Here is a 24,621-nt window from a genome sequence, read left to right as displayed (position 1 = left end):
CCAAAAATAAAAAACAGTATAATTTTTTTCTAAGACCTGTATGAAAGGAGATCAAAATCTACTTGTTTCATTTTATCTCTAATTGTGAATCTAATAAGGAAAATTAGGTGTACATTTCTAATATTTAAGATTTATCTAAATTAAAAAACAAGCGAGAAACTATAGAACATAGTACTTTCATGTTAATGTCTCATAAACTAAGCCAATTATATAAGGAATATAAACTCAACTTTTACTGTTATTTTTCTATGTCCAACTGACAAGAAGACACGTACTTCCCTGAAATTTAGTTAACTATGGTTGTCAAATTGCATTTTTTCACTTAGTGAATCCTTCTTGACTATGTTGCATTTTACAAGCTGGCCAAAGAGCAGTACCCACTAAAATATAATTATCCTCCATGTATCGCCCCATTTCAATATTTGCTATACCCTAAAGCTAAAAGTTGTCAATATTCTCTTTACTTCCTCAATCTGACATCACTCTTCTCCTAGTTTGTCTTTCTCTTATCCCAGTTGTTATCTGAAATTGCTGTTGTCAACTTCACCAATGGTTTTCCATGTTAACAAACTAAATAGTCCTCCTTCTTTGCTCATCTCACACTCTCTCTCAGGAATATTGATTTCAATTCAGTATTTCCAACATCTTGAAACACTATATCATTTTTATTTACTTCAGAGACACTATATATTTCATTTATGTAATACACTTTGTTTAACTTTGATTTGTTTTCTACATTCTCTTCCTAGATATTCTCCTTTAGTGTCATGGTCTTAAGTATTGGCTATAAAACTAATGATTCCCCAAAGGAAGCTAAGGTTCAGAGAACTGTTTTCCACATACTTATTCTTCATGGCATACTATCTTTCTTAGACAGGTCAATATCTCCTTTTTCCCCCTGCATTCTCCAGGTCTACAACAATTTTCCATGTCCTGCTCCTCCAGTTTATCTCCCAGTGATTTTGGTATAACATTTGTTATATTTTAGTTTCCTTAAAAATAGGTGTTATTATTCAGTGATTTTATGTGTTTTAATTTAAATACATTTTATTGTGCTAAACAACTTAATCTGCTAATTTCTCACTCAATACTTTAAGATGTATTTATCTTAAATATTTATCTTGGAACATGTATTTATATTTTATACTTGTCAATTTAATGTGTATTACTTATTTCAAAATTGTTAAGTTGGCTAGATACAGTTTTGATAAAAAATTTACATCTACTAACTTCACAACACACAAAAATCACTTGTGCTTCCATAAACTATCCTCGAACAATGTGAAATGGAAATTAAGAAAACAATCTTTTTTACAGTAATAATGTCAAAAAGAATATAACCCTTTGGAATAAATTTAACCAAGAAGGCAAAAATTTATGCACTGAAAACTACAAAACTTTTTTTTTAAAGAAGATGCAAATAAATGGAAAGATATTTTATGTTCACATTTTAGAAGACTTGCTACTGTTAAAATTCTCATACTGCATGAGGTAACTATGAACTTAGTGCAAGCCTTATTTAATTCCCAATGAAAATTTTTATAGAAATAAAAAAGCAGTGCTAATATTCATGTGGAACCACAAAGGACTATAAATAACCAAAACAATCTTAAGAAAGAACAAAGTTGAAGGCCTCACACCTCATTATTTAAAAACATATTATAAAACAACAACAATTAAAACAGTATGCATAAATAAGTGTAATAAATTAAAACAGCACAGTATTAAGACACATAGACCAATGGAATAGAGAGCTCAGAAATAAACCCATGCACATATGGTTAATGGATGTTCAACAAGGGTGGCAAGAAAACACAATGGGGAAAGACATTCTCATCAACAAATGAAATTGGGAAAACTGAATATCCATATGCAAAAGAATGAAATTGGACTCTTATCTTACACCACATACAAAAATAGATTCAAAGTGGATCAAAGACTTATACCAAAGTACTAAAACCACAAAACTCCTAGAAGAAAACAAAATAGAAATATTTCATAATATTGGTCTTGGCTATGATTTCTTAGGACATTAAGAACACAAGGAAAAATAGCAAAAATAGGCAAATGGGACTATATCAAACTGAAAAGCTTTTGCACAGCAAAGAAAACAATCAATAGAGTAAAAGGGCAACTTACAGAATGGGAAATAATATTTGCAAACCATATATCTGATAAGAGATTAAAATCTAAAACATATAAAGAACTTCTAAAAATCAATAGCAAAAAAATTGGTGAGATTATGAGTATTGGAAAGATTGTTTTCTCTTTTTTATTACTCTCTTAAAATTGTTCTACCTATTCTGTTGTATATCTGTCATACTACTGGCAGGTATGTAAATTTAACCAACTATTTTTTGCATATCTTGTAATGATAAAGATACGCATAACCATCAGGTCTATTTCACACAAAACTGTAAATATATAATGACCAGAACCCATCAATTAGAATGCTTACTACAAGATGATTTGTAGAATAACTTAAAACTGGAAGTATCTAAATGTCCATCACCATCAGATGGGTTAAATGAATTTTGGTGCGTCCCCACAGTGAAATTCTATATGACAGTAAGAATATAAAATCTACAACTTCAGGTACAGACTTTAACTCACTTCTCTTAACAATTAAAAAAAAAACAATTATACAGAAAGTTAGCAATGATATATAAGAACTTATAACACAATCAATCAACATAATCTGAAAAACACTTCTAGAACATGCTATTCAAAAACAGGAGAATACATTTTCTTTCAAGTGCTCATAGCACATACCCCTAAATTGTACTGAACAATGAAAGAAACCCAAACTTTTAAAAATAATTTCAAGCATACAGAGTGTATTCTCCACATAAAATGAAGTAAAACTGGAAATATATTATTCATTATACATATATATAATATATATATATAATGGTAGCATATATTATATATATATATAATATATATAATGGTAGCATATATATGTAATGAAAATCTCCAAACAATAGAAAACTAAACAGCACATTTCTAAATAATCTTTGGGTCAAAAAGGAAGTGTCAAGGGATATTTTAAAAAATATATTGCCGGTCACAGTGGCTCATGCCTGTAATCCCAGCACTTCGGGAGGCCAAGGCAGGTGGATCACCTGAGGTCAGAAGTTCAAGACCAGCCTAACTGACATGGTGAAACCCTGTCTCTACTAAAAATAAAAAAAAAAAAAATTAGCCGGGCATATTTGCCCATGCCTGTAATCCCAGCTACTTGTGAGGCTGAGGCAGGAGAATCCCTTGAACCCGGGAGGCGGAGTTTGCAGTGATCCGAGATCATGCCACTGAACGTCAGCCTGGGCAGCAGAGAGAGACTGTGTCTCAAAAAAAAAATTATATTGAAGAAAAATGACAATTCAACGTATCAAAATGTGTGGGACACTGCAAAAGTATTACCAAGAGGGAAATTCATAAAATTAAATAATTATATTAGGAGAATTAAAAGTCTCAGATCAATAGGCTCAGCTACCACTTCAAGAGTATAGAAAAAGTCAGACTATAAATCCAAAGCAAGTAGAAAAAAGAAAACAACAAAGATGAGAGTGAAATCAATAAAATTGAAAACAGAAAAATAATAGAAAAAATCAATAAGGCATGGAGCTGCTTCCTTGAAAAAATCAATAAAATTTATAATTTCTCACAATACAGTCATCTGTCTGATTCATTTAGAGATATGAAAAAGCCTCGGAATTGTGTAGATAGGATCAATGGGGAGGGAGGAGCCAAGATGGCCGAATAGGAACAGCTCCGGTCTACAGCTCCCAGCGCGAGCGACGCAGAAGACGGGTGATTTCTGCATTTCCATCTGAGGTACCGTGTTCATCTCACTAGGGAGTGCCAGACAGTGGGCGCAGGTCAGTGGGTGAGTGCACCGTGCGCCAGCCGAAGCAGGGGCGAGGCATTGCCTCACTCGGGAAGCGCAAGGGGTCAGGGAGTTCCCCTTCCAGGGGTGACAGACAGCACCTGGAAAATCGGGCCACTCCCACCCGAATACTGTGCGTTTCCGACGGGCTTAGGAAACGGTGCCCCCAGGAGAGTATAGCCCGCACCTGGCTCAGAGGGTCCTATGCCCACGGAGTCTCGCTGATTGCTAGCACAGCAGTCTGAGACCAAACAGCAAGTCAGCAGCGAGGCTGGGGGAGGGGCGCCCGCCATTGCCCAGGCTCGCTTAGGTAAACAAAGCAGCCTGGAAGCTTGAACTGGGTGGAGCCCACCACAGCTCAAGGAGGCCTGCCTGCCTCTGTAGGCTCCACCTCTGGGGGCAGGACACAGACAAACAAAAAGACAGCAGTAACCTCTGCAGACTTAAATGTCCCTGTCTGACAGCTGTGAGGAGAGCAGTGGTTCTCCCAGCATGCAGCTGGAGATCTGAGAACGGGCTGACTGCCTCCTCAAGTGGGTCCCTGACCCCTGACCCCCGAGCAGCCTAACTGGGAGGCACCCCCCAGCAGGGGCAGACTGACACCTCACACGGCCGGCCAGGTACTCCAACAGACCTGCAGCTGAGGGTTCTGTCTGTTAGAAGGAAAACTAACAGAAAGGACATCCACACCAAAAACCCATCTGTACATCACCATCATCAAAGACCAAAAGTAGATAAAACCACAAAGATGGGGAAAAAACAGAGCAGAAAAACTGGAAACTCTAAAAACCAGAGTACCTCTCCTCCTCCAAAGGAACGCAGTTCCTCACCAGCAACGGAACAAAGCTGGACGGAGAATGACTTTGACGAGCTGAGAGAAGAAGGCTTCAGACGATCAAATTACTCCGAGCTACGGGAGGATATTCAAACCAAAGGCAAAGAAGTTGAAAACTTTGAAAAAAATTTAGAAGAATGTATAACTAGAATAACCAATACAGAGAAGTGCTTAAAGGAGCTGATGGAGCTGAAAACCAAGGCTCGAGAACCACGTGAAGAATGCAGAAGCCTCAGGAGCCGATGCGATCAAATGGAAGAAAGGGTATCAGCCCTGGAAGATGAAATGAATGAAATGAAGTGAGAAGGGAAGTTTAGAGAAAAAAGAATAAAAAGAAACGAGCAAAGCCTCCAAGAAATGTGGGACTATGTGAAAAGACCAAATCTACATCTGATTGGTGTACCTGAAAGTGACGGGGAGAATGGAAACAAGTTGGAAAACACTCTGCAGGATATTATCCAGGAGAACTTCCCCAATCTAGCAAGGCAGGCCAACATTCAGATTCAGGAAATACAAAGAACGCCACAAAGATACTCCTCGAGAAGAGCAACTCCAAGACACATAATTGTCAGATTCACCAAAGTTGAAAAGAAGGAAAAAATGTTAAGGGCAGCCAGAGAGAAAGGTCAGGTTACCATCAAAGGGAAGCCCATCAGACTAACAGCGGATCTCTCGGCAGAAACCCTACAAGCCAAAAGAGAGTGGGGGCCAATATTCAACATTCTTAAAGAAAAGAATTTTCAACCCAGAATTTCATATCCTGCCAAACTAAGCTTCATAAGTGAAGGAGAAATAAAATACTTTACAGACAAGCAAATGCTGAGAGATTTTGTCACCACCAGGCCTGCCCTAAAAGAGCTCCTGAAGGAAGCGCTAAACATGGAAAGGCACAACCGGTACCAGCCACTGCAAAATCATACCGAAATGTAAAGAACATCGAGACTAGGAAGAGACTGCATCAACTAACGAGCAAAATATCCAGCTAACATCATAATGACAGGATCAAATTCACACATAACAATATTAACTTTAAATGTAAATGGACTAAATGCTCCAATTAAAAGACACAGACTGGCAAACTGGATAAAGACTCAAGACCCATCAGTGTGCTGTATTCAGGAAACCCATCTCTCGTGCAGAGACACACATAGGCTCAAAATAAAAGGATGGAGGAAGATCTACCAAGCAAATGGAAAACAAAAAAAGGCAGGGGTTGCAATCCTAGTCTCTGATAAAACAGACTTTAAACCAACAAAGATCAAAAGAGACAAAGAAGGCCATTACATAATGGTAAAGGGATTAATTCAACAAGAAGAGCTAACTATCCTAAATATATATGCACCCAATACAGGAGCACCCAGATTCATAAAGCAAGTCCTGAGTGACCTACAAAGAGACTTAGACTCCCACACATTAATAATGGGAGACTTTAACACCCCACTATCAACATTACACAGATCAACGAGACAGAAAGTCAACAAGGATACCCAGGAATTGAACTCAGCTCTGCACCAAGCGGACCTAATAGACATCTACAGAACTCTCCACCCCAAATCAACAGAATATACATTTTTTTCAGCACCACACCACACCTATTCCAAAATTGACCATATACTTGGAAGTAAAGCTCTCCTCAATAAATGTAAAAGAACAGAAATTATAACAAACTGTCTCTCAGATCACAGTGCAATCAAGCTAGAACTCAGGATTAAGAATCTCACTCAAAACCGCTCAACTACGTGGAAACTGAACAACCTGCTCCTGAATGACTACTGGGTACATAACGAAATGAAGGCAGAAATAAAGATGTTCTTTGAAACCAACGAGAACCAAGACACAACATACCAGAATCTCTGGGATGCATTCAAAGCAGTGTGTAGAGGGAAATTTATAGCACTAAATGCCCACAAGAGAAAGCAGGAAAGATCCAAAATTGACACCCTAACATCACAATTAAAAGAACTAGAAAAGCAAGAGCAAACACATTCAAAAGCTAGCAGAAGGCAAGAAATAACTAAAATCAGAGCAGAACTGAAGGAAATAGAGACACAAAAAACCCTTCAAAAAATAAATGAATCCAGGAGCTGGTTTTTTGAAAGGATCAACAAAATTGATAGACCGCTAGCAAGATTAATAAAGAAAAAAAGAGAGAAGAACCAAATAGATGCAATAAAAAATGATAAAGGGGATATCACCACCGATCCCACAGAAATACAAACTACCATCAGAGAATATTACAAACACCTCTATGCAAATAAACTAGAAAATCTAGAAGAAATGGATAAATTCCTCAACACATACACCCTCCCAAGACTAAACCAGGAAGAAGTTGAATCTCTGAATAGACCAATAACAGGAGCTGAAATTGTGGCAATAATCAATAGCTTACCAACCAAAAAAAGTCCAGGTCCCGATGGATTCACAGCCGAATTCTACCAGAGGTACAAGGAGGAGCTGGTACCATTCCTTCTGAAACTATTCCAATCAATAGAAAAAGAGGGAATCCTCCCTAACTCATTTTATGAGGCCAGCATCATCCTGATACCAAAGCCTGGCAGAGACACAACAAAAAAAGAGAATTTTAGACCAATATCCTTGATGAACATTGATGCAAAAATCCTCAATAAAATACTGGCAAAGAGAATCCAGCAGCACATCAAAAAGCTTATCCACCATGATCACGTGGGCTTCATCCCTGGGATGCAAGGCTGGTTCAATATACGCAAATCAATAAATGTAATCCAGCATATAAACAGAACCAAAGACAAAAACCACATGATTATCTCAATAGATGCAGAAAAGGCCTTTGACAAAATTCAACAACCCTTCATGCTAAAAACTCTCAATAAATTAGGAATTGATGGGACGTATCTCAAAATAATAAGAGCTATTTATGACAAACCCACAGCCAATATCATACTGAATGGGCAAAAACTGGAAGCATTCCCTTTGAAAACTGGCACAAGACAGGGATGCCCTCTCTCACCACTTCTATTCAACATAGTGTTGGAAGTTCTGGCCAGGGCAATTAGGCAGGAGAAGGAAATCAAGGGTATTCAATTAGGAAAAGAGGAAGTCAAATTGTCCCTGTTTGCAGATGACATGATAGTATATCTAGAAAACCCCATTGTCTCAGCCCAAAATCTCCTTAAGCTGATAAGCAACTTCAGCAAAGTCTCAAGATACAAAATCAATGTGCAAAAATCACAAGCATTCTTATACATCAATAACAGACAAACAGAGAGCCAAATCATGAGTGAACTCCCATTCACAATTGCTTCAAAGAGAATAAAATACCTAGGAATCCAACTTACAAGGGATATGAAAGACCTCTTCAAGGAGAACTACAAACCACTGCTCAAGGAAATAAAAGAGGATACAAGCAAATGGAAGAACATTCCATGCTCATGGGTAGGAAGAATCAATATCATGAAAATGGCCATCCTTCCCAAGGTAATTTACAGATTCAATGCCATCCCCATCAAGCTACCAATGACTTTCTTCAAAGAATTGGAAAAAACTACTTTAAAGTTCATATGGAACCAAAAAAGAGCCCGCATCGCCAAGTCAATCCTAAGCCAAAAGAACAAAGCTGGAGGCATCACACTACCTGACTTCAAACTATACTACAAGGCTACAGTAACCAAAACAGCATGGTACTGGTACCAAAACAGAGATATAGATCAATGGAACAGAACAGAGCCGTCAGAAATAATGCCACATATCTACAACTATCTGATCTTTGACAAACCTGACAAAAACAAGAAATGGGGAAAGGATTCCCTATTTAATAAATGGTGCTGGGAAAACTGGCTAGCCATATGTAGAAAGCTGAAACTGGATCCCTTCCTTACACCTTATACAAAAATCAATTCAAGATGGATTAAAGACTTAAATGTTAGACCTAAAACCATAAAAACCCTAGAAGAAAACCTAGGCAATACCATTCAAGACATAGGCATGGGCAAGGACTTCATGTCTAAAACACCAAAAGCAATGGCAACAAAAGCCAAAATTGACAAATGGGATCTAATTAAACTAAAGAGCTTCTGCACAGCAAAGGAAACTACCATCAGAGTGAACAGGCAACCTACAAAATGGGAGAAAATTTTCGCAACCTACTCATCTGACAAAGGGCTAATATCCAGAATCTACAATGAACTCCAACAAATTTACAAGAAAAAAACAAACAACCCCATCAAAAAGTGGGCGAAGGACATGAACAGACACTTCTCAAAAGAAGACATTTATGCAGCCAAAAAACACATGAAAAAATGCTCACCATCACTGGCCATCAGAGAAATGCAAATCAAAACCACAATGAGATACCATCTCACACCAGTTAGAATGGCAATCATTAAAAAGTCAGGAAACAACAGGTGCTGGAGAGGATGTGGAGAAATAGGAACACTTTTACACTGTTGGTGGGACTGTAAACTAGTTCAACCCTTGTGGAAGTCAGTGTGGCGATTCCTCAGGGATTTAGAACTAGAAATTCCATTCGACCCAGCCATCCCATTACTGGGTATATACCCAAAGGACTATAAATCATGCTGCTATAAAGACACATGCACACGTATGTTTATTGCGGCATTATTCACAATAGCAAAGACTTGGAACCAACCCAAATGTCCAACAATGATAGACTGGATTAAGAAAATGTGGCACATATACACCATGGAATACTATGCAGCCATAAAAAATGATGAGTTCACGTCCTTTGTAGGGACATGGATGAAATTGGAAATCATCATTCTCAGTAAACTATCGCAAGAACAAAAAACCAAACACCGCATATTCTCACTCATAGGTGGGAATTGAACAATGAGAACACATGGACACAGGAAGGGGAACATCACACTCTGGGGACTGTTGTGGGGTGGGGGGAGGGGGGAGGGATAGCACTGGGAGATATACCTAATGCTAGATGACGAGTTGGTGGGTGCAGCGCACCAGCATGGCACATGTATACATATGTAACTTACCTGCACATTGGGCACATGTACCATAAAACCTAAAGTATTATAATAATAATAATAATAATAATAATAATAAAAATAAAAAATAAATAAAAAAAAAAAAGAAAAAAAAAGGATGAATGGGACATACTGAGCGTGAGAATTCCAAGTTCAGCTGTAGCATATACTGTGTGATATCAGGCAAGTTTCTTACAATTTATGTGCATCAGTTTCTTTATCTATAAGATGTAAAGATATTGGTGCCTAACACAATGGAGGTTATTATGAGTGTTAATTTTTAAAATATGTAACACACAAGGAAGGATTTCTGTCATATAAGAAATACTATATAAGTGTTTGCTATTTTTGTTATGAAATAGATAAAGTAGTTCTGAATCTAACTTGCATTAAGGGAAAGTTTTCTGTCAATTGTGTGACATGGTTGGGGAAGGCGTGCTGTGTACACTATGCATGTGCATTGATAAGCTTAGACTATGGAATATTATAAAATCATATGGATTTCTTATTTGTGTATGTTTGCGTGAGGTTAGAAGAGGGGGTAGGTAGGATGGAGTTAACAAATTGAATTCTTCAGCAAACTATTCCTAGGGTTACCCAGAGAGAATCAGGCTGTTTCACATCCTATCAGAGAGCTAAGCACCTCATCTTCCCTTCCTTTTGTGTAATGAAGCTCAGACTACCTAAGCTGAATACAAGAGGATGCAAGAATTTCAAGCCTCTATCCTATGGTTGTTCATCAATTACTTAGTATTATTTGACCTCTAGATCTCACTACCTGAATTATTTTTGGAGTGCTTTCCTCAATATTGTATAAGTCCTAGAGATACAAATTGACAGAAAATCCCTTTGAAATTTCTGTGTGTATAAAACTCAAAAATGTAGGAAGAGGTTTTGTATTGTGCTTTTCCTTAAAAAAAGGAAAAAACAACTTTCCCAAAGCCTTCCTCAAAGAGAAAACTATCATAAAATTTAGATATTTAACCCTTTTATGCCTATATTTAATAAAAGCTAGCTCTACCATACCCAAATTAAGATTTTTAGCAAAATGATATGATTTGTTCCTAATTATGTCCACGCCCTAGATTTGACTTGCTTCGGGCTAATTGGGTTTTACAACTCTAGACTTTTCTTCCACTTAAGCAGGTCCATGAGTTTCTCTGCACTGGTCATAAAATCCTAGTCCATCTTCAGTGGCTGTAAACCAGCTCTGGGTATACTGAAGATCACTACTTATGACAAGTCTTACACATGACGCCACAGTAAGTACATAGCTGGGGCCAGAGTCAGTCTTTTTAATCTTTGCAGAGATTTGGGAATGCCATATAGAAGAGTAAGCCTCAGCTATGATGGAGGCATCTACGTAATGCTTCTTTAATGACTGTGTAGAAACCATGAAATGTACTTCATGTCAAATTAATCTGAATATTGGAAAACTTTATAGAACCTAATACAACAAAATGTTAGCTATTTCATAACCACTATGTCTTAATATGTAAAATAAAACTATATTACCACCAGCATTTTTAGAATGATATTTCTTCTTTATTTATTGTTTCAGCATATTTTATTTTATTAGATACTTTGGAGCTTTGTAATTCTTCACAAAATTTTTTCAAGCTCAATATTTAGCTTTTGTGTTAGACATTGTAACTCTCCAGCTCTGCTGATTTTTTATACATATTCATGCACATGTCTTTCTTAGCTTGCTGACACATAATACCTGGTACCAGTTTCATGGTATTAGGCATCAAAGGCCCTCATTTAAATTTACCACATAAATGTTAATTATCCCATCTTGCAAGAATTTTAATTAGACATTTTAATGGAATTCTTAACACTCCAGAATCTAGAAATGAATTCTTATATTTCATAGAATAGAATCAAGAATCCTAGAGGCTAAGACTTTTGTTGAAGTTCATAGGGCCACACAGAATTTCATTTTCACCCAAAGTATTAGAATTTTTGCTGAAATGTGAGAATAATATATTCACATGTGCATCTTTCAATTGGAAATACTAGAATTGGAAAGACACTTAGAGTCTCACATACACCTGCCAAGAAGTAATATTAATGTTTAGCAATCATCAATATATAAATATAATCCATTGTAAGAATAAATTGTACAGTTTTCTTCCAAACAGCTTTTCATTATAAAAGATTATCTTAAATTTTCCTCGTATTTCAAGCTAGATCATTGTATTTTCTAAGATAGATGCCGCATGTATTTTTTTTCTTTACTAATCTATTGAACAGTGGACCCTTACTTCATTGAAGAAAAATAATTGATTACTATATTCTCTAGCAATTTAAACAATTTTTCTCTGCAGGCCATGTCCAATACTATTTTATATTTGATTCATTTATCATTTAATACCCTTGCTAAATTTTTCTAAATATATGAATGTCTTTTGTTTTTTATGGCTTTTGATAATTTTGTATGTTGTTTTACGAAATTTATGATATTCTTTGTTACTTCTCACTCATTACTCAAAGCATCACTCATATTCATGCATCTTCTTTATGTGTTTATGATCGGTAATCTCTTATTTTTTGCAAGATATTTACATTTAACTCCTTTGGTACAAATATACAGTTATATAGAATAAGTAAAACCTAGTAGGTGATAGATCAGTAGATTGACTGAAGTTAACAATAATCTATTGTACATTTCAAAATAGCTGGAAGAGAATAATTTAAATGTTCCTAGCATCAAAGTATCACATGTACACTGAACATCTGTACATTTATTATGTATTAATAAAAAAAGACAAAAACAAATAATTCAAGAAAAAAATCTATATCACTACCAGTTTTGGTTTATGTATTTATTTAAAGAAATATATTTAAATATACTTTACCATAACCATACTTTGTCATTTTCTACTAGAATTTCAAGCTTAGGTTATGTGTTTGGGTTCAGGCTAGTCACAAATACTATATTATCCTGTTAATGTTTAGTATAATGTTATTATCATTTCATAATTATTATTTTAACAGAATTACTAATTTTATATATGACATTGTTACATTGGTTTTCTTATCTAAGAATACCTGATTTATTCTGCTTTCAAATTTTGTATTAAAGTTTCTTTCAAAAATAGTACAGTTTTAAAAAATGTAACTTGAGTGTCTCATTTTTAATCAGTAATTATAATCTATAAGAATCAGTATGTTTACAGATGCATATGAATTACCTCTTTCATGTTTTATAATATGTATAATTTTATTTTTAGTTTTCATCTTGTCTTGATGAGATATCCGCTATACTCTTCTACCCCTTGATTGTTTCAACATGATTCTTCTTTCAGTCCCTGTCTCCTTCCATTACATTATATTTATGTATTTATTTTTGAGACGGAGTTTCACTCTTGTTGCCCAGGCTGGAGTGCAGTGGCATCATCTCAGCTCACCGCAACCTCTGCCTCCGGGTTCAAGCGATTCTCCTACCTCATCCTCCTGAGTAGCTGGGACTACAGGCACGCGCCACCACGCCCGGCTAATTTTTGTATTTTCAGTAGGGACGGAATTTCACCATGTTGGCCAGGATGGTCTCAATCTCTTGACCTCGTGATCCGCCTGCCTGGCCTCCCAAAGTGCTGGGATTACAGGCGTGAGCCACTGCACCCGGCCTCCATTATATTTTTAACGTGCTTATATGTCAATGGCCCTAACCTCCTCATAAACAATACAAGACTCATGGACATAAAACTGCTTATTTCTGCTTCAGTATTCATTCACATAATATAAATTGAGTGCTTATTAAGTGTCTGTCTCTTGGGGAAAAACAGTGACATAAATAACGAATATCCCACTCGTTTAGGTTTCTGTGGAAGATACACATATCAACTCAATGACCTACACACTGATATATATTTTTCCCTCTTTGGGCAGTTAGACACAATATAGTATTCCCCAAGCCACATTTTAATTAAGCATTAAAATTTGTAGAAACAATTTCATCAATTAACCTTATTTTGTTACAAGTAGTATAAGATGTTATTACCTAGAGTAAAGTGAATGTATCGACCAAGTCAACATAACATTGCCTCCTCTGTAGACTCTATAATTTTAGTGCACAACTTTTAAAAATAATTTTTTGCCTTTATATTGTATCCTTAATATTTTAGACACGTAAAAGGAAAGAAGAAATAAATAGTGCAGAATAGCACAAGTAAAACATTTCATGAAAATTTGTTCTGAATATTTTAATTCAAATATTAACAAAAGAATATAGAAAGGAGGTGTCAGATATAGAGAGATTAGATATTAGGAGGCCTTATGCCAAAACATTGCTCTCAAAATCACTGATTTGCATGCATGTCTATGTTTGTGTGTGCATGTGCGTGCATGTTTTTAACTTCTACTCCAGTCATCATGGCCATATGGCCATTAGAATGCTCCAAAAACCAAAAATATATGCAAGTAGAAATAAGTAACACAAAACTACAACCAACTGAATTTACAGAACACTGGTATTTCCAAACCACATTAAACTCATTCGTATTTGCATGGATTTATACACGTTATCAGAATGCTTACACATCAATTACATGACTATAAAATGGTATACTAACTTAGCTCATACATTTTAATAAAAAGTAAATAATATACATCAATACTTCTTATATGTTTAAGTATGTGAACAAAAAATAGTTCACTTCTATATACTCTATCATCAAATATCTTACCTAAAAAGCCTCCATGCATAAAAAACCACTACTCTGAGTTCATACATTAGGTCTCTAAAGAAACCAACTCATTAACAAAGACAAACTTAGGAAACTGGGCTGCGATACCAGATCACTTTCAACTTGTCCTGCTCCTGTGACTTACTGCATGGGAGCTCTTAAACAAGGTCCTGATTTTATAATGTCCTATACGTTAGATATGAAAAAATGGAAAAAATATGACCTACCTTATAGAGTATTACAGATGATTAACTGAGTTATCACAGAGAAGGTACCTAATATCACGTAGGATAATACATGTCTAATAGATGTAAGTGACAACATGAAATTAAAGAGGCTGAGTCACAACTCAATATCATGAGGCTAGGTAATTATTTTCTCAATACTTTCATAGAGATTATTAGAAATACTAATATCAAATATTTTTCCCCTTAGTGGTGCTCCAGGAGCTCAGAGATTCCAACAGCTCTAAGTTCCAGGTCTCTGAGTTTATCCTGATGGGATTCCCTGGCATTCACAGTTGGCAGTACTGGCTCTCTCTGCCCCTGGCTCTGCTCTACCTCTTAGCTCTCAGTGCCAACATCCTTATGCTGATCATCATCAACAAAGAGGCAGCACTGCACCAGCCTATGTACTATTTCCTGGGCATCTTGGCTGTGGCAGAGATAGGCCTGGCTACCACCATCATGCCTAAGATTTTGGCCATCTTATGGTTCAATGCTAAGACCATCAGTCTCCCGGAGTGCTTTGCTCAGATGTATGCCGTACGTTGCTTTGTGGCCATGGAATCAAGTATCTTTGTCTGCATGGCTATTGATAGATATGTAGCCATTTGTCGACCACTACGATATCCATCAATTGTCACTGAATCTGTTGTATTCAAAGCAACTGGGTTCATGGCACTGAGAAACAGCCTGTGTCTCATCTCAGTGCCTGTGTTGGCTGCCCAGAGGCATTACTGCTCCCAGAATCAAATTGAGCACTGTCTTTGATCTAACCTTGGAGTCACTAGCCTATCTTGTGATGGTTGAAAAATCAATAGCATTAACCAGGTCCTTCTGGCTTGGACACTCATGGGAAGGGACCTGGGTTTGATTATTTTATCATATGCTTTAATACTTCACACGGTCCTGAAGCTGAACTCTCCAGAAGCTGCATCCAAGGCATTAAGTACCGGCACCTCCCACCTCATCTTAATCCTTTTCTTCTACACAGTCATCATCGTGATTTCCATTACTCATAGTACAGGAATGAGAGTTCCCCTTATTCCAGTTCTACTCAATGTGTTACACAATGTCACGCCCCCTGCCCTGAACCCCATGGTATATGCACTCAAGAACAAGGAACTCAGGCAAGGCTTATACGAGGTACTTAGACTGGAGTGAAGGGCACCTGATATGGAAAAGATATTCATTTTTTGAAAATTTTCTTCACATATTTTTACACCATATTCTCCAATTGCTGCAAAGGGCAGAACAACAAAGAAATAGCATAAAGAATTGGTGGCAACGACTGACACTTTAGAACAAAGGAGATGAAGGTAATATTTGAAATATTTGGGAGTCAAGCAAAAATCTTCATCACAAAGGGTAACAGTGACACTATTTGTCTCAAGGAATTCAAAGAAAAGACTAATGTAATCTACATTTCATGTTCTTACCCATTTGTCTTAGCTAGAACTTCCAGACAGTGTCGAATAGAAGTAGTCAGAGCAGATATTGTGTCAATCTATTCCTTTTCATTGAAGAGCTTAATATTTTACATTTGATGTAATAATTTATAAAATAGGAGATACTTCTGCATTTTCATGATTTGCTTTATTATGTGTCTTATATTGTTAATTTGCAAAGGACTTGAGTAGACATTTCTCTAAGATTATATGCAAATGTCCAAAAATACATGAAAAGATGCTCAACATAACTAGTCATTAATCATTAGGCAAATTCAATCAAAACCACAATAACACACCCCTTTACCCCCATGTTATACAACACCACAGTAACACACCCCTTTACCCCCTATATTATACATATAAATGTACTGCAAATTTATTTTTTGCAATAAGAGACTAGTATTTGCAAGTATATGGATACACTGAAATCTCAATACATTGTTGTTGGGAAGTAAAAATGGCACAGCAGCTGTGGAAGAGTTTGGCAATTACTCAGAAACTTCAATGCCATTAACATATGACCCAGGGCCCAACTTTTAATAATACACCCAACATAATTGAAAAAAATGTTAATACAAAAACCTGTACACAAATGTTTACAGTAGCATTATTAGCCAAAAAGTAGAAACAACCTATATATCTATAAGCTGTTGTCTTGTTCTGTTTTGTGTTGTTACAACAGAATACCTAATACTGAGTTAGAAATATAGGTTTATTTAGCTCATAGTTCTGCAGGCAGGGTACTTCAAGGACATGTCCCTGGCTTCACGTGAGGACTTTGGTGTTGCCTCATAACATGGCAGACAAGGTCAAAGGGAAAACAGACATGTGCAAAGAGACAAAACCCAATGGGCTTCCCAGCTTTATAACAACCCGCTGTCATGACTAATCCATCTCCCAGAGAACTGATCCAGTTATGTAACAGAGAAAACTCAGTAACTGTCACAAGAATAGCACCAAGTCATTCACGAGGAATCCATCCCCAGGACCCAAACATCTCTTACTGGGCCCCACTTCCCAATCCCACTACAATGGGGATCAAATTTCAACCTGATTTTTGGTGGAGACAAGCAAACCCTATCCACAACATAGCAGCTACTGAATGGATAAACAAAATTAAGTGTATCTATACTAGGAATTATTATTTAATAAAAAGTACCTATATGAGATGATAGATGTACTAATCAGCTTCACTAATTATTTTGCTGTCTCTATCCCATAATTTCATGCTGTAAACCTCGAATATATATAGAATAAAACTTATCTTACAAAAATTCAACTCGATTGAATTAAAAATTGCTAAATTTAATAAAATGATATGGAAAATTTTGCATGGTAAAGAGGAAAAATATAAAAAGAATAAATTCTCCCAACAACAAACAAACAAAAATAAATAAAGTACTTGTACAATCTGCAGCATACATAAACTTTGAAAACATTGTGCTTAGGTTAGTGAAGAAAGCCAAACACAAAAGGCTGTCTAGTATCTGATTCCATTTGTATGACTATCCAGAATAGGTTAAGTGTATAGAAAAAAAAGCAAATTTGTTGTTAGTAGGGAATGGAGACTCCAGGCAATAATGAGAGACTAACTGATAGTTATGAAGTTTCCTTTCGAGGTAATGGAAATGTTGTGAAATTAGATAGTGGCAATTGTTGCATAGCATAATGAATGTAGTGAAAGTCATCCAATTGTATGTTTTCTTTTTTCATTTTATATAAAATTAAGGGGTACAACTGCTTTTTGATACATGGATGTATATCCATGTATAGCCTGGCTGTGGTGAAGTCTGGGCTTGTCGTGTACCCATCACCAGAATAGTGTACATTGTACCTACTAAAGAATTTCTCATTCCTCATTCCCCTTCCATCTGCTCATCCCCCAAATCTCCAATATTCATCTGTTTCACACTCTATGCCTATGTGTACACATTAGGTAGTTCTCACTTAAAAGTGAGAACATGTGGTATTTGCTTTTCTGTTTCTGAGTTATTTCACTTAAAATAATGACCTCATAATCTATGCATGTTGCTGTAAAAAATATCATTTCATTTGGTTTCATGACTGAGGAGTATTCCATTGTATATCATACCACATTTTCTTTATCCAGTCATCTGGCGATGGACACAGGTTGATTCCATATCTTTCCCTGTGATAAACAAACTAGTGCCAGTATTTTTAAGTGTAATTATTTTAAATGCAATTATCTTCTTTTGGGTGGATACCTAGGAGTGGCATTGCTGGATGGAATGGTAGTTCTAGTTTTAGTTTTTTGAATATTTCCATACTGCTTTCCACAGAGGTTGTACTAACTTACATTCAATATAAAACAATATAAAGAAGTTGCTAAAATTATTCTCTACGTGTATATTTGTTATACAATTTTCTGTAAAATAAAAGAACATAGATGTCTGAGAACAGGAAAATACTTAAGGAAGTGTGTAAAACATAATGTGCTTTTATTTAATCATAATACTGAACAATCTTGTTTTGAATGTGCTTAATACAAACATTAACTGAAAATGATAGAATTTTTGTTTTAAAATTGATGTTATCCAAACGCTTGTCAAAAGCATATACGCAATTGTATATAAAAAAAAGTATCAGAAGTTACTTGTACATTATAGAATTAGGTTCTAATTATCTCTGTGACGACCTCATTTTTATTTTTACAATGAATAAAAATAAACATTTTTCTTCTAATTAAAAATACATAAAATTAGATTAATTATTGTCTTTTATTATTGCACTTATTGACATCACTGTTATATCTCAAAATTAAGGCATCTATTTATTGCTAGTTTAATATTTACGTGTAATAAGTCTGAACTTTTGATTAATTTTTACAATTCCCTAATATTCATCACCAATCTTCCTTGGAAATAAATTTCTTGAAAACTGAGGTCCATGTTTTCTGATGCTTTTTTCAAAGTTCCTAGACTAACTCTGAGAGTATGAAGCACTCAATGATGTTACTTAACACATGAAAACATAAAAAAAAAAAAAAGAAGATGCAAAAGAATCTGTGTGAGTAACACATTCTGTGCTTGCTTCCAATTTGTATGCCACAAGGCCTTAAGCAAAAAGAAACAACTCTGCAATCTTATTAATATCATAATTTTTAAAATATAAACATCCTGTGTTCTTTCTCACTTCTCCCTACATATACATGGCCACACATAAGCACATGTACAGATACATTCATAGGGAAGTATTCACCAGTTACTTATGTGGCATCATATAGGTGATGAGCATAGAGTGTTTCCACTCTTTTAACTCCTGTGAACATTGTCTTAATTCCAACACTGTGACCCTAATTATATGAAATATCCCCTTGGGACATATAACACATAATTTTCTTTAAAGGCTAGTATCAGTAGGAAAGGTATCAAGGGATTTTAATGTTGAGGGGAGTACATGTACATATATTGTAGGATTCTCATGTGTTCTTTGACCAAGATTCTGAACATCTGGGCCAAACTGCATTCAGCTCATTCTATTGGCATCCGGAAATTAGGTATTAAAGGACATAAAAAGGAGACGGGGTAGTGACAGGATTTTTCTTGTTGTAGTTCATAGTAGATAAATTGGAGAGATGTTTTGCCAAAGTGTACAGAATCTTTGAGTGTATACTATTGATTATTCTTAGAAATACAGACTTGATTTCATCCACTTAGTTTGAAGGCAGAAGTGTTGCAGACGTTTGTTTTGCAGAAAAATGTTTATTTCCCCAATTTTCAGGTTTTCATTCAGTGAAACTTTTTACGATGATTTTGAATATTTATAAACAAAACAAACAGGAATCATTGGAAATGATGAAAGTCAGGTATGAACCACCTGATAACATGGAGAAAAAATAGAAAACAGTTCTTGATTATGGTCAGAATTCTGCCATAATCAAGTTCTTACCTGCCCTCCTCTTGTTCCTTAGAATAAGAATCTAATTAACTGGCTTTATTCCTAGACAGACATAGTCGTGACTGTGTTTCATTGATTTTGGGTAGCAAACATACTTGAGAGAAGAGCATGGTCTGTAAAGATTGAGCATGGTCAAGTGAGAAAACAAAGTTACTATCTACAGAGTTTGGGGTGAAAATACACAACCGATGATATCAAAATCATACTTTATAAATGGTGGTATTCATGTTTAATGTTATCACCTAATAGACCTACTCGCTCACAGCATAATACAAATCTATTATTCTTGCAGAATTATAAAGTTATATAGCATTAAAAGCATTTTATAAGCTTAAATTTCTTGATGAGACTCATCACTTTTTTTTTTTTTAAATTGTGGCCCTCAGCTTCAAATCCTGATAATTGGGATGTCAGCGTATTGGGGACTAGAAGGTATTATAATTTCCCTTTTTCATAAAATATAAAGCTGAATTATCTTTCTTTCATCACCAGCAATTATATAGATTTGTGTAAATTTACACTGCCACAGCAGTCACATTGCCCAGCTGAGTTTCCAGCAAGTGTAAGTATCATTCTCAGAGGCAATTTATAGTATATTTCAAACAGACATCTTTCTCAACCGACATCTCTTTCCCTTTGACTCTCTGGAAGCACAAATTAGAGAAATACAGAAAGCAGCATGTAAGAAAAAATTAAAATGTAGCTGCTGTATTAAAAGAAGAGAGAATTAACAAGTAAAATAAATTTTTGCTAACTTTAAAAAAAGCGTTTTTCATTTGTTTTGGAGAAAGTATTATATAACTTGTGCTTAGTGCTATATTATTTTGTATCAGCAAGATCTTTAACTGAGATGCTTATAAACGTAATTGAGATGAGAACTAAACTTCTCATGTAACAATAAAGCCAGTTTGAGTAATTAAAACTATATAAAAAGGAAACACAAGAGACATAAATAGGATATTTATGTGTTTCCCTTTTATAGTTACAGTTTTAATATCTATTAATATAATGTATATTAAATATATATAATGTGAGATATTATATATGTAACGTAAGATAAATATACAATATGAGATATTATATATGTAACGTAAGATAAATATACAATATGAGATAAAGACAGCATAACTCATCTCAAAGATATATTTTTTATTTTCAACCTAGAGGTATCTTTACTTTCTCAAGTTTCTCTACTTGCTTCTGTTACACAGACACATAGAGTTAAGAGTTGACCACTTAAATGAATCGATAAGGAAAAACAAGCAATAATTCAATATTCTTCAAATATTTGTGAGAACTTGGCATATATTAGTCAAATATTTATCAAACTACATTAGAAAATCTAGCTTATTTTCACAGTAATCTATACAATTATGTATGTATGTGTATAAATTATTAATTTTGTTTCTTTAATAATAAATTGTAAAGGAAATTTGAAAAATATAATACACAAACATGAAGAACAAATTTACAAGCTTCACAGAAAGAAACTTGATAATTTTGTTATACAAGGAAACACTTTCTCATTTTGTAAGCACATATTTTTCTTATATCCAGAATACTAATTACAAAGCTTTCCTTAGCCTTACAATTATTTGTGTAAATCCATACCAGTGTTGCTAAGTTGAAAATTGAAGATCAACCAAGAAGTTGTGTTAATGTAAGTGGATTCCCTATTTTAAAATTTTCATTGTGCACTAATAATTTGAGAAAAATAACTTCAGTGTTTTCCATTATTTTGCTTGAGAGAAACTGTGTCAGACAGGAAAATGAAACAATTTGGTTCAATCAGTTTGATTTTTTTTTAATTTTCAATTTTTTGTGGGTACATATTACATGTATATATTTATGGGGTATATGAGATGTTTTTATACAGGCCTACAATTCATAATAATCACATCATGGAGGATGGGGTATCCATTCCTACAAGCATTTATCTTTGGTGTTACAAACAATCTAATTATACTATTTATTCTTAAATGTTCAATTAAGTTATTATTGACTATAGTCACCCTGTTGTGCTGTCAAATACTAGGTCTTATTCATTCTTTATAACTTTTTTTTTTGTATTCATTAACCGTCATCACCTTCACCGCCAGCTCCCGCCCCAACCCACTACCCTTCCTGGCCTCTAGTAATCATCCTTCTATTCTCTATGTTCATGAGTTCAACTGTTTTGGTTTTTAGATACCACAAATAATTGAGAACATGTGATGTTTGTCTTTCTTGCCTGAACATAATTATTATATTATTTTACTTCACATAATAATCTCCAGTTCCATCCGTGTTGTTGCAAATGACAGGATCTCATTCTTTACTATGGCTGAATAGTACTCCACCGTGTATATGTACCACATTTTCTTTATCCATTCATCTGTTGATGGACACAGGTTGCTTCCAAATCTTGGCTATTCTGAACAGTGCTGCAATCAGCTTTAATTGCATGGTGTCATGCATTTCATCTATTGTTTATCAAAAGTTGTCTCTATCCAGTACTTACTTTCTTTGGTTTCTACTTTGACTTTAATATTTCCTCAAAAAATTTTGGGGAAGGTTTTTAGTATGTTTAGTTTCCATTTCTATGAAACTCTTTGTGCATATATTGTATATAGTTTTGTCTTTGTACTTTTTTATTGCATATATATGTATGTATGTGTATGTGTGTATATATGTCATAATCCTGGGTAATTTTATTTCAAATGCTGTCAAGAAGATAATTAAGAATAATAATGTTGAATATTATCCCTCTTAGTGAAGGATGTTCCAGGAGCACAGAGATTCCAACAGCTCTAAGTTCCAGGTCTCTGAGTTCAACCTGATGGGATTCCCTGGCATTCATGGCTGGCAGCACTGGCTCTCCCTGCCCCTGGCTCTGCTCTACCTCTTAGCTCTCAGTGCCAACGTCCTTATCCTGATCATCATCAATAAAGAGGCAGCACTGCACCAGCCTATGTACTATTTCTTGGGCATCTTGGCTGTGGTGGACATGGGCCTGATTACCACCATCATGCCTAGGATTTTGGCCATCTTATGGTTCAATGCTAAGACCATCAGTCTCCCGGAGTGCTTTGCTCAGATGTATGCCATACATTTTTGTGTGGCCATGGAGTCGGGTATCTTTGTCTGCATGGCTATTGATAGATATGTAGCCATTTGTCAACCACTACGATATCCATCAATCGTCACTGAATCTTTTGTTTTCAAAGCAACTGTGTTCATGGCACTAAGAAACAGCCTATCTCCTATCTCAGTGCCTGTGTTGGCTGCTCAGAGACACTACTGCTCTCAGAATCAAATTGAGCACTGTCTTTGTTCTAACCTTGGAGTCACTAGCCTATCTTGTGATGATCGAAAAATCAATAGCATTAACCAGCTACTTCTGGTTTGGACACTCATGGGAAGCGACCTGGGTTTGATTATTTTATCATATGCTTTAATACTTCACTCTGTTCTGAAGCTGAATTCTCCACAAGTTGTATCCAAGGCCTTAAGTACCTGCACTTCCCACCTCATCCTAATCCTTTTCTTCTACACAGTCATCATTGTGATTTCCATCACTCATAGTACAGGAATGAGAGTTCCCCTCATTCCAGTTTTACTAAATGTGCTACACAATGTCATTCACCCTGCCCTCAACCCCATAATGTATGCGCTTAAGAACAAGGAGCTCAGGCAGGGCTTATATAAGGTACTTAGGATGGGCATCAAAAGCACCTGACAGAGAGAGATACTCACTATTTATTATTTCCTCATGTATTTATTCTTTATATTCACCAATAATTGCAAATGGCAGAAGGATTAAGGAACAGAGAGGCACTGTGACAGCATTTTATGTGGGATAAGAAATTAGTGCTGGTAACTGATTATTACAAAAAAAGAGATGGACATATTATTTGAAAACTTTGAGTGTCAAGCAAAAATATTCATCACAAATATTTACATAGTGATGCTCATTTTCCCAAATAATCTTAGGGAAAGACAAGTGGAATATACATCTTAATTTTTCCCCTACTTGCCTTTCCTAGAACTTCCATCACTCATGAATAGAAGTGGCAAAGGAGAAATTCTGCCAGTCTCTTCCTTATAATTAGAAAATTTAATTTATTTGCATGTGTTAAAATTTTGTTAGGATAGGACTTACTTTTCCCATTTTGCTATTTCCTTTCTTTCTTATGTATTAAAAAATTTGAATAGACATTTTTCTGAAAAATGTGCAAATTGTCAACAAGTACACAAATTGCTTAACCTCATTAGTCCTTAAGCAATAGACAAATTCATATCAAAGCCACAATATAATACCACAACTCCCCCTAATATGTCTGTTTTTTGAAAAAGAGAAGTCACACATATTAGCAAAGATGTGGATGCATTGGACCCTTTTACACTGCTGTTAGAAATGGAAAATGGTATAGTAGCTGTGGGAAAAAGTTTGGTAATTACTCAAAAAGTTAAACACAATTACCATATGACTTAACTCCTAGGTGTATACTCAAATTAATTGAAAACAGGTGAGGTGTTAAAACAAATTTTTCCAGGAATATTTTTTACATCATTATTAATCAAAAAGTAGAAACGACGTATATATCCATCAATTGCTGAAAGGATAAGCAAAATAAAGTATACCCATAAAAGGAATTATT

At 35.3% G+C, this 24,621-nt stretch overlaps 2 protein-coding genes across 2 annotated transcripts; both read left to right on the top strand.

Moving 5' to 3' along the window:
- The first annotated feature begins 14,688 nt into the window (after positions 1-14,688).
- Positions 14,689-15,776, top strand: LOC129008657 (putative olfactory receptor 56B2). Its single transcript, XM_054441025.1, is given in 2 exon segments — positions 14,689-14,701; positions 14,827-15,776. Coding segments are annotated over 2 exon segments (963 nt in total).
- A 6,963-nt stretch (positions 15,777-22,739) lies between these two features.
- Positions 22,740-23,699, top strand: LOC129008775 (putative olfactory receptor 56B2). The gene has a single exon (XM_054441088.2). It carries the CDS (start codon positions 22,740-22,742, stop codon positions 23,697-23,699), a length of 960 nt encoding a protein of 319 aa, XP_054297063.2.
- Positions 23,700-24,621: the final 922 nt, after the last annotated feature.

This window comes from Pongo pygmaeus, chromosome 9 (genome assembly GCF_028885625.2).
Source record: "Pongo pygmaeus isolate AG05252 chromosome 9, NHGRI_mPonPyg2-v2.0_pri, whole genome shotgun sequence".
Taxonomy (NCBI): Eukaryota; Metazoa; Chordata; class Mammalia; order Primates; family Hominidae; genus Pongo; species Pongo pygmaeus.
Note: the sequence above shows the minus strand (reverse complement) of the source record. Positions and strands in the feature narration are given on the sequence as shown.